Below are 11,932 nucleotides of genomic sequence, written 5' to 3'. Positions count from 1 at the left end.
AGAGAGAAAAAAAGGGTAAAAAAGTGTTTGTTGGTTTATTCCCACACTGTGCACATATCACAACAAAGTAAAAAAGAGAAAAAAAGATGTATTAATTATTAATAATGGAACTAATGCATCATCAAGTATATAAAACTCCTGAATCCTGATGTATTGGATCGTATTTTGCGTACATGAAATGAAACATGAAACAGAGCTGGAAGCAAAACAAAGGAATACACATTTATTATTTGTTATGATCTGTTTTGCTACACAGTAATAAAATAGTATGGAAGAAGCTTTGAAGAAGAATTGGGTGAAATTAAATAACCCTAACTTCATAGCTTAGCTGTCATTCACTCAAGAGCCCCCACACTTTCTGACAATCTTCCTACCCACTTTTTTTTGGGCTTTTCCCTCACTTCTACATTGGTTAATAATTATTTTAGTGTAAAAAAAAATTGAGTAGGCAGCAAGCAAACCAGAAAAAAGGAGATAGGGAAAAAATTTAATGTTTTTTTCCTCTTATTTTGAAAAGTAAAATTAATTCTCTTCAGATAAACAATTAGTTTCTCTTTAAAGAAATTAAAGAAAATTAATAGATACAAGTGTGTGATTCTCTTTAATTAAATTTGACGTTTATTTATTCTTATGTGTTTGTTTAATTTTTTTTATATTTATTTAATTTCTTAGCATGAGATTAGGTGTGATAAGATAATTAGTAAATATTAGTATTTTATGAAAGAATTGCGTGATAAGATTTAGGAGTAATTTTAATATATTTAAGGAAAAGAGTTGCAGCGTCCATTCTCACATAAGCTTTGTTTGGAGAAACACGTGTGATGTATTTTCCCCGTGTCGAAGCGATCCAATCATTTTGACAGCTGCTGTAGCTAAAGGTTTGGCATGTGGTTGGGGAGAGAAAGAGAGGCGAAGCAAAGGTGCGGAGGAAGATGACGTGGGAGCCGAGGCTGAGGCAGGGATGCCAAATAGGATCGGACAACCGTTTGATGGAAACTGTTCCCAAGAAAGAAAAAAATAATAAAAAATGATTATTATTGATTAAGCGGAGGTTTGGTTGGTTGGAAGAGGAAGAGTAGGAAGTAGAAAGAAAGGAAAAAAGAAGAAGTGATTACCATTGCGCCTTCTCTGAGAAGCCATCACAAAAAGATTCATTCATTCATTCCTTCATTCTGATACAGTGGTGTAGTGTGAGTTGCTTTTCCTGCAAGCCTAATCTCCTTCTTTACATAACCCCTTTCACTATTACATCTTCGTTGATCCACTTCCACTTCCATTCAACCACAAAACAATCTCTTCCTCTTTTCTCTATAAAACCCTTTTTTCTGTTACTTCCTCCGTCGGAGCTTCAATGGCCAACTGCTCCTATGCTTGCGGTTTTCTCCTTTTCTTTTTAGTCTCTTTTCTACATGTGGAAGCTATTTTAGACCCTGCTGATTTCCTCGCTCTGCAATCCATTCGTAAAGCCCTCGAAGACATGCCTGGTTCCCATTTCTTCTCCTCCTGGGATTTCACCGCTGACCCATGCAACTTCGCCGGGGTTTACTGCGACTCCGACAAGGTCATCGCCCTCAACCTCGGCGATCCCAGGGCTGGCTCCCCCGGACTCACCGGCCGCCTCGACCCCGCCCTCGGCAAGCTATCCGCGCTCGCCGAGTTCACCGTTGTCCCCGGCAGAATCTACGGTCCTCTCCCGGAATCCCTCTCCGGTTTGAAGAACCTCAGGTTCTTTGGCGTCAACCGCAACTTCATCTCCGGCGAAATTTCGACCAAGCTCGGCGAGTTACGCAGCCTCAGAACCATCGATCTCAGCTACAACCAACTCACCGGACGCATTCCTCCAACCGTGGGATCCCTACCGGAGCTAACCAACTTGATCCTCTGTCATAACCGCCTCTCCGGTTCGCTCCCTCGGTTCGAGTCACACACTTTAACACGTCTGGACCTAAAGCATAACTCTCTATCCGGTTCGCTACCCCCCAACTCGCTCCCTCCCTCTCTGCAGTACCTCTCCCTGGCCTGGAACAAGCTGACCGGCCCAATGGACCACCTCCTGAGCCGTCTCGACCAGCTTAACTATTTGGACCTTAGTCTCAACCAGTTCACGGGCCCAATCCCGGACCTGATCTTTTCCTTCCCTCTCACGAATCTGCAGCTGGAGAGGAACCAGTTCTCGGGTCCAGTCCAGCCCGTTGATCAGGTGTCCATTCCGACCGTTGATCTTAGTTACAACCGGTTGTCCGGTCAGATATCGCCAATGCTGGCGAGCGTGCAGTACCTGTACCTGAACAACAACCGGTTCACGGGTCGGGTACCAGCTAGCTTCGTGGAGCGGTTGCTGGACGCGAGCATTCAGATACTTTACTTGCAGCATAACTATCTGACAGGGATTGAGATAAGCCCAACGGCGGTGATTCCAGAGAGAAGCTCCCTGTGTCTGCAGTATAATTGCATGGTCCCGCCCGTAGAGACGCCCTGCCCCTTGAGGGCTGGCAAGCAGAAAACCAGGCCTACTACGCAGTGCAACCAGTTGAAAACCTGACCCGACCTGAGCCGACCCGACCCATCAAGTCAAATACTTACCCTTTTCCTTCTTCCTTATTTCTTTTCTTGCCCTTTTTATTCATTATTATTTAATTTTGTGATAATTATGAGGGGATGAATAATACGAAGATTGTGAATATTTTTGGATTAGATTTAGATAATTTAGCTGTTTTGGTGCAGGAGCTTCTCGAATCATATATGTTATGATTATTATCTATATTACTGATGTAATATGATTGGTCCATTAGGATAAACAAAAGCAAAAATTATTTATCATTATTGTTATTTCAATCAGTTAAAACTCTATGTTGTCATCTCCTGTGAGTTAATATTTTCATTATCTTTTTTTTTTATTGTCATCACTGGTATCTTGCCATTGGGAAACTATTTTTTTTCATTCTTCTATGCTCATTTAATAAAATGCTGCCTGCTATGGTTCTAATGATTACACAGTGGTATGGCATTGGCACCTGGTACATATTGGATGAGAATAGTGGTGATGGAAACTTTGGTGAGATGAATGCCAATTGGTTACTGTTCCATCATTTTTTTGGGTTATTTTTGGAAGAGTTGTGTGACACATGATTACAAATTTCAGATTGTATCTATCCTTTTTGGGGGAAATGGAGTGGTGGCCATTCGGTGCAATTACCGTTTCTTCAGCTTTTTAAGCTTTCTATGGGCACGAGTCGCTGCTCCCTACAATGGAAAATGGTTGTAGGGACGACAACCATTTGTGGATATCTTTTTTGCATTGCAATTGTGAAGCCTTTTGAGTCTTGGGTCTGGACTGACACTCTTTCTCTTTTTCCGCCCTCTGTGTGGAGTGTGGCGACAAAGGAATCATCACGGTAAAAAGCAAATGTGAAAAAAACAAGAAAAAAAGAACTGAGATTAGGTAGGTTGGATTAAACTTACAAAAGGGCACAGGAAGCAGCTAACGTCAAAGAATAATAATAGAAAAAGTAAATGTGAATGGAAACAGGAAAAAAGAACCAAGTTTAGCTATGGTGGAATTAGTTTAGCAGAGGGCACACCGTCAAATCCACAACCTCTTGTATTATATTTAACTGTCTGTCTCGGGTTGTTGCCTTATTAGATTGGATGTTCTAGGTCAGGTCATGCGTCAAATACTTTGGCATAATGCATCTCTATATCTGCTAATATATGATTAAATCTATTATCAAGTTCAACTTCTATTTTTTGTAGCCAATCCTTCCGGAATCTTCACATGGAAAATCTTCTGGGGAATGGTACTAAATAATAATCTTTTGCAATTTGCCTTTAAATAATAAATTATTTGTTAAAATTTTATCAGACCGTTGTCGCCAAAAAAAATGAAACATGTAGACTTTTTCTGCTGGAGGCCCCAACCCAATCCTCTATGTATCGTTGCCTTCATCGTACTGGGTGTACTTAATTTACTCGACATTTCACTCATTTTCTTTGTGGAACCTCACGTTTTATCATCTTATAATTTGTCTGTGGCTTAGAATAACATCTTTGCTTTACCAATACCTAGACAGCAGAGAGAGGGTCCCCCATAGTTTTACAATTTGTTAACATAGCGCCTTCGGAAGTATGGCCCTTTCGGAGAAAAAGCTATCAAAGGCCAATAATATGAGACATTTCTCCATTCTTTAAAAGGTTAAAACTCATAATTTTTGGAACACTTTTACTTTTAAAAGGCATGCATAAATAAATCAACCTGCTCTTCTATAACAATTATTGTAAGATCAATCAAAATCAAGGAACCAAGGTATCATGACAAAGAAAATAATACGATAAATCACCAAGACAAGACAACAAAGGATGAGAACCGAGTTAAGATTCTCATGATATCCACAACGGCACAACCACAGTGATATAGGCATCTTGGCAGTGGCGTTTGGGCAAATATATATTCTGTCACTGTTTTTTCTATGCTTTACAGCTATCTGGAGGAGAACGTCCTAACTACGAACTACCAGAAGCATTATTAGCTTTATTCCTGATTTTCATAAAAGGCGACCCAGCATAATTAGGGGTACAGTGTACGTGTAATGATTCAGCCAAAGCACCATGCAGGAGTCTAGGTTCACCACAAGAAGACCGCACCAATTAATGACACATTGTACAATATTAATAATTTGTTCCAGGTAAAGCGTATTAATGAATCAATTCCAATCTCAATTTACATGGTTATTTATGTACCAAGACCTTGTGGCTGTTCATGTCATGCCTTATTATGTCAAAACGTCCTATACATGTTCATTAACAACAGGGTATGCATCCCCCAGATCATTCCATAACTGATTCGACTGACATCATATGTATTCATCGTAAAAGTGTCTTTTCCATGCCCTCTTGGTCAAAGAGGCTGGTCTATCACCACTCCCAGCAAATTCCCATTTCACCACATCACCATCCCAAGAAGAGCTAACGAGCATAGTGTTGAAAGGGTGCCAACTACAATCTCTCACAGGTGATTTATGGTGCTTCAGTGTCGCAACTTGAGCTCCGGTCACCTGTAGTGAATTATACCATTAAAAGAGAACCAGCTTGAACTTTTTTTTGTGTGTTTATTCTTTGTAAAATAAACAGACAGCAGTTCAATCTAACTTCAAAATTTCCTGATTATGTAGTTTTTTCATGCATAGTGCCCAAGAGGATATACATGACGTCACATCGCTCTTCCGCAACAATTTTATTAACAGTAGCCAGGTAGTGGAGTTTTAGGTTGAATCAGAAAGGGTATTCATGTGATCTGTTTCCTTTTATGCAAGCCATTTACGGGTAATGAAGACTCAAACCTTAGTATTATCACTCATGTTCAAATACATAATAATCCACATTTTGAACTTAATAAAAAATTAACAAGGGTAGACATAAAAAGGGTGGATTACCGTTTAATATAATGGTAACTGATGTCATAAAATTGGTTATAAAATATACTTTTTGGTAACTCGTACCTAAATAAAATGCCAATATGGATATAATGCAAGCTAGAGCAGAAGAAATTAAATTACATACCAAATCATATATGAAAACACATGCGTTGTGTGATCCAGTATAGATGTACCTCTGCCCAGTGCTGTAAATTTGAGGATAATATCAGGCTAACATTAATCAAATCCCCAAACGATATAGACGTCAAAAGATACTGCTGGAGAAAACCAGTTTAAAAATACAATAATTAATATGATTAAGCAAGCTGCATGCTGGTCCAAATATGAACCTGACAGAACTTGTTTTTATTCTTCCCCCTCAGAAAACCAAACACGCTTTTACAAACAGTTTGATTGACTTTGACAAATAATTGAAGCTTTAAGAAAAAGATCAAAAGAGGGTCAAGACAAGAAAATGAAGAATTATTACAGAGCAAGGCCACCTCAGTGCTCACCTAAAAGCTGGAGAGAAATAGCAGCGGATAAGAGTGCGCAAGACCGAATGACCTCTATAAGTAGCCACTGATTGATCACAAGGGTGAATCAAGTCTTTTGCTTGGGGTGGATAATCCATCCACCTGTAATCCCATTCGTAACTCCTATACCCAGGATTACTGGAATAGAGAGAAAGTTCTGTTATAGTATGTCAATGAATAGACAACAATTTCATCAAGAAACAACATAATCTCGGAGAGGAACAGACTTCATTAGCTAGATTAAAAATCTATAAATATCACATGCAAGACTGAATTCTGAAAATCATTATCGGAGCTTGAATTACCCACACAGGCATGCAAACACAAATAGAGACAGAAGCATGAGTCCAACATGACACATCATTCTGTAACAAAATTATAAAAAAACTTTCAGTATTTTCCATTGAAAAGAATGTAGTGATAACGCTTCATAGATAATTCAAAAAAAAAAATCAGTCTCATAATCAGATAATATATCATAATTAGCCTATAGATTAAGAATTAATATAAATTCAAATTCCAACATGATACCTTACGATAATTTGGGTACCATTGCAAAACTCATCAGCTAATATTATCCTATAATGACCTTAACTCGTGCTTTTTATTCCACACACGTTAAGAAGAAATGTGCGCATCAGAATATTAGAGGTGGGTCGGTGGGTGGGGAGCATACCAGGTAACATTGGATGACATTTTGCGTATGTCCCAGAGCTTGATGGTTTGATCTTTACCATTTGAAATGAAATAACGCCCATCTCCACGAGTATCAATAAATGTAATGCCCTCAAGGTGTCCCATCAATACCCCTGCTGGCTTGCCTTTAGCAATCAAGCAACGCCGATCCCAGACCTAACCAAACTTGTATATTAGAATTTTTTCTTCACCAACAATCAAAGAGAAACTAAAACAACTCTAATGATTATTCATGGAATTTCTGAAATGAGTGACTATGGTCAAAGAGAAGAACCACCGCACTTAACTAATAACAACTTTCAGGTCCAATATTTATTTAACCTTGTATGACTATGAGATTGACTTCCTGTGTAAAAAGGTGCCACCACTTCCATTTAAAATAAAAAGTTGTGGATATTCAGGGAAAAATAACATAATATCTTGACAAAAAAAAATCATCTTATGGTGTTGAACAAACCTTACAAAAACTATCATCACTCCCGGAGTAAATAAGATGGCTAGTTTCATCAGCAAAACATACAGTGTTCACATCAGACTGCAACATAAAATGAAAACCAAATGTTAGAACCTCTATGATTGGTTAATATTTTTGAACCATCAGAGGTCAGAGCAACAGGAAAATAATTCCTATACAAAAATGAAAAAAATGACATATCACATAAGTCCAATCCAATACTTATTTCGGCTTGGACATTTTTTTTATTTCTTTTGGTAGCTTGGGGGGAGGTAGGGATACTGAGAATAAGTGTGGTTCTCCAGCCAGATCATTCATACCATCTCTGGAATATTATTCCTTTCTTCTACACCAACATAGTGAATCATATTTGTTAGTCTTCCATATATTTCAACGGTAATTCCCTATTTTACAATCAAACCTATTCTCTCAAATGATCTTGAGTTATGCACTTAAGCAAGAAAAGTAAACATGTATTATAAGCTCAAAAAGAAGCTACGAATAAAATTAAGATTCCACCTTAGGATACGAAAATCTACCCACATTCTCCAAATTTATTATAAATTTTAAGTTCTATTTACGAATACATCAATGACACAAAACCTCAAATAGAATTTCACAGACACTACCGTAAAGGCACAGCCAATACATAAAATGGTGTATAACCAGTAGAGCAATCCATCGTACAGAATATAAAATTGGCCCCTCATGTTATGCACAATTAGTTCTATCTGTCGAGACTGCAATTATATTATGAAATCAAGAAACTTAATTCTTTCTGCAACATAATTACATAAACCAATAGATATCAAACAATAGGCCAAGTTATATGAAACTAAATAAATAGTTGTGCCTAGTAGCAATACCGTGTGTGCTAAAATTCGAAGTGAGATCTTATTTGCTTCAAGATCATACACATATATAGAATTATCACTACTTCCAGCAACTAATTCTCTTCCATCTTTTGAGAATTTCACACAGAAAATTCCAAATGAGTAGCCTCCATAATCAGTTGATGAAAAATCTAAACCATCATGTATCTCCTGCATTTAGAAGAAATAAACGTACATTACAGATAGGAAAAGGAATATCACTAAAAAGAATCAATATACCAATAGATAGCTTGAAAATCTAATTTTTCATTATCTATAGCTCTGTAATATTTGATAGCATTAAAAAAGAATTGCAGTATTTATGAAATTCAAAAAGAGGAGTAGTGTTAGATGTGAATACTGTAACATTTGCTAGGGACTCTGTTTCAGCAGATCCGGCATTTACAATGTGCACAATGGGTGACATACTGGCATAAGCCTGAAATTGAAGAGTGCAGATGCCGTAAGAAAAAGCCTGATAATAATACCTTTACAGAAAAAAAAAATGGAATAAAAGGATGTAGACCCAGTAACTTACCAAATAGCGTTGATCAGGTGAAAGACATGTATCGGTGATTGTCCATCTCAAATTTTTAGCTAGAATGTTCTTCTGAACTTTCCAACCTCTGTCCACATCGTATATTCTTATGTGACTTCCCTGCAAAGTGATTTAATTGTAATCAAAACTATAGCATGCATTTAAGGTTGAAGCAAATAACATTTTACCTGGAACCCAGCAATAAAAAGAGAACCATCAGCTGAAAACTGGGATACATATGCCCGACTAGACATTTGGTCAATAAGCCAGGGACCATTTACAGGCAAATATCTGCTCAAAAGATGGCAGCGATCGGCTGAAGAAAACCTTCCCCGTCCTGAGTAATTTGACTCCCGACCTGCCAGCATCTTCACAGGAGAAACAGGCAATTGTGGCCTTCCAGTTCCAACTTGGACTAATTGTTGATGGGGGGTTGACTTCAGCTTTGTTATCTGAGCAATTTCATTGTCCAAAAACGTTGATGGCATTTTAGACTGTCCACTGCTAGAATCTTCATGGATGGCATTTCCATCTTCACAATGATCAGAATCTATCTCCAGTCTACTCATAGCATAACCCATTTCGTCAATGTAGAGGGCACTGGCTGAGGCATTCATAACTATTCACAGAAACACACAAAACTTTGTAATGCTGGAGCATCTTAATTTCTGCAAAATCTTCATAAAAACCGCGTTCGTCAAACCTACAAACAAAGAAGCTATAGCCACAAAAAGTGAGTAAATTTTAGATTTAAATTTTAGAAACCATCATTAGCAAAGGAAAAAAAATGAAACAACGAGAAGTCAAAGATAAATCTGTTTCATTTCTCGCCTTGAAAGTTAAACACTACAGTTGACCCAAGCTAAGCTCTTTCCCTGAGAAAAACATCTGCACTATGACTCTCCTATAGCTTTTCCAAAAACTGATTTTAACTTCTGCTAAACTAATTTTAATTTATGAGATAAGAAAATAGTATTCGTTTTACTTTTTATTTTCTTCTCCAGAACTTGGCCTTCTTCAACTTAATTTGGATTGGTTTGGTTTATTGTGTTTTTAATTTACAGAAATTCAACAACCTTCTGACTACCCATATAAGGTTCCAGAGAGCACGGCAATTTCGGTAAACAGCATAACATTCCTAATTCTGAAGAGTATTTACGAAACTAAAACAAGTCCACCTCGCGGGACTCAAAACCCTTTCCATGTTCCAGACCAGAAACATCGTGGACATCCTCAGAAACTAAAATTTGACGAGAAAGCAACCACAAACAGGAATCAATTAGGAAATATCCCCCAATTCCCCTCATCCCTAACAACAGAAATTCCACCACGAATAGGTAAAATCATCATTAGAACAAAGCAAAAGTCAACTGAAACGTCAAAGAGAGGAATTGGCGTAGAGTGGCTTGGAGAGTCACAATTAATATGAATAAAAATGAATAAGAGAAAGCATTCACGGTTTAATGATGCAAATCTTTGACATAATAATAAATAGTATAGTGAATGGTGACTAGTGATACCTCTTGAGAGCTTTGGCTGAGAGTGATTTAAGGTTTGTGTGGGACGATTCTGAGGAATATATGCAACAAAAAGGGTAACATTAGAGGGATTTTCTGCTTTTGGCACACAAATAAAATGCAATCAATCATCCAAACCAAGATATATGCATAATGTCACTGTTACCATTAAATATTGGATAAAGTGGGTGGGTGAGTGAGGGTGAAGGGGAAGAAAATTCTCTACCTTGCATGTGCAGGGAGAAGAAGCCGCAAAACTCAAAATCCACCACTTTCTTTTTTATTTCTTATTTAATTTAAATAAATTTTTGTTGCAGGGAAAAGGGTGTAATATCCTGTTCGAAACTTAATTTAAATATGTTCAGTAAATTATTACGAACGCATAAATTAGTCATTTCGATTTTAAGTATTGAATTCACAGTTATATTACATTTTTAACAAAAAATATCATTTGTAATAATTTCAGTGAGTTACAACAAATTTAGTTTTGATGGATAAACAAGTAATATTTACGAAAAAAGTTATGTAATTATGATTAGTATGTAAATAAAAAGGATTAATATTTGTAAGAATTGTTTTATAAATAACTTTTGGGTAATAGACAACAAATAAAATCCTAAACTAACATTATATAAAAGTTAAACTCAGTGGTAAACAATAGCTTATGTTTGAGAAAAGAAAAACTATTAAATGCATGTTACTTTGTTAAACATTTGTGGATGGTAACATCCCAACGTGTTTTAACGTGGTGCGAGTGGAAAGAGAGTGAAAAGAAAGGATTTAATAAGTGTGAAAAATTATCTTCTTTGGATATAAGAAAAATGAATGAAAAGTGAATAAATTTGACTAGAAAAATTGTAGAATATGTGATTGATGTGATTGAAAAATGTAAAAAAAATATTGTATAATTTATGAATTTATCTAAATACTCTTATCTTGAAATGGTGAAGGATTTATGAATATTTGTATACTAAGATTGATACATATATTAGTATATTTGTGTTTGAAATTTGTAATTAAAGAAAAAATAAATCATATTTAAAATCAATTATGTATGGAAGGGAGCATGATCTAACCCTCAGCCTAAGCCTAAATGATTAAGTTAACAATCTTAACTGATTATTATAATTATAGGGATACCTTTAATCAATTACTTATATATCCTAATCAATTAGATTATGGGACATAATCCATTATGATCCCTTCCAAAAAAAATTAATAATTTCAACTTATTACAATACTAAATAACGATATATGTAACATCTATTGAGAACAGTTTTTTACAACTAATATTTTTTTTACAAATTTCAATATTATATATCTACCAATTGTAAAAAAAATCAATTAACATCTATAACATTAGCAAAAGCAACTTCATTACCAGAAATTACAAACTATGAATAAATATTTTTTTTTTCAATATAAATAACAAGATAGTTTGTCAAGTATGCCATCTTTAGTCAAACTTAACATTTTATGCAAATCTTAACAATATTGTATAAATCATTCACTACTTAATTTTACACACATTGGGGAGTATAATCTATTACAATTTATGGTTTCGGTTAAGGGTCAAAATCTAATCGATTAATTAGATTACGTTTCAAGAAATACAAAGGCATGCCTAATCACCGACTTTAACCATACTTAATTGACTACAATATGCATTATAATTGATTATCGACTGAAACCTAATCAATTATAACATTTTCCTTTCACACAAACAATAAACCACTTCAAATAAAATGCATGCACCGTGATACATCAAAGTTGTGTTCTTTGATTTCCAAAAATGACCACATTATCAACACTCATTTTCCATGCAAAACTCAATCCATGTTCACATCTCCAATTCCCATGTAGGACCACATAGGGTGCTTCCTCCCTCCCACCTCCCATTTTTTTTTT

At 36.1% G+C, this 11,932-nt stretch overlaps 2 protein-coding genes across 5 annotated transcripts; one reads left to right on the top strand and one right to left on the bottom strand.

Annotated features, from left to right (window-relative positions):
- The first annotated feature begins 801 nt into the window (after positions 1 to 801).
- On the top strand, positions 802 to 3,731 carry LOC137829672 (uncharacterized). Its single transcript, XM_068636536.2, has 2 exons — positions 802 to 3,055; positions 3,143 to 3,731. The coding sequence occupies exon 1, from the start codon at positions 1,352 to 1,354 to the stop codon at positions 2,540 to 2,542; it is 1,191 nt and encodes a 396-aa protein (XP_068492637.2). The 5' UTR covers positions 802 to 1,351; the 3' UTR covers positions 2,543 to 3,055; positions 3,143 to 3,731.
- Positions 3,732 to 4,644: 913 nt separating this feature from the next.
- Positions 4,645 to 10,294, bottom strand: LOC137829671 (transducin family protein / WD-40 repeat family protein). 4 transcript variants are annotated; one of them, XM_068636534.2, is made up of 11 exons: positions 10,251 to 10,294; positions 10,028 to 10,076; positions 8,696 to 9,225; positions 8,508 to 8,627; positions 8,331 to 8,408; positions 7,964 to 8,140; positions 7,101 to 7,178; positions 6,624 to 6,799; positions 5,927 to 6,085; positions 5,557 to 5,617; positions 4,645 to 5,051 (listed from the first exon to the last, which is right to left on the bottom strand). In XM_068636534.2, exons 3-11 carry the CDS (start codon positions 9,122 to 9,124, stop codon positions 4,851 to 4,853), a joined length of 1,479 nt encoding a protein of 492 aa, XP_068492635.1. In that variant the 5' UTR covers positions 9,125 to 9,225; positions 10,028 to 10,076; positions 10,251 to 10,294; the 3' UTR covers positions 4,645 to 4,850. The 4 variants fall into 4 exon arrangements, with proteins under 4 accessions (XP_068492635.1, XP_068492636.1, XP_068492634.1 ...); XM_068636535.1 differs by having other exon boundaries at positions 10,191 to 10,277; XM_068636533.2 differs by lacking the exon at positions 10,251 to 10,294 and having other exon boundaries at positions 10,028 to 10,168.
- Positions 10,295 to 11,932: the final 1,638 nt, after the last annotated feature.

This window comes from Phaseolus vulgaris, chromosome 7, assembly GCF_051622355.1.
Source record: "Phaseolus vulgaris cultivar YP4 chromosome 7, ASM5162235v1, whole genome shotgun sequence".
NCBI classification, from domain to species: Eukaryota; Viridiplantae; Streptophyta; class Magnoliopsida; order Fabales; family Fabaceae; genus Phaseolus; species Phaseolus vulgaris.
This window is presented reverse-complemented; position numbering and strand designations above follow the sequence as displayed.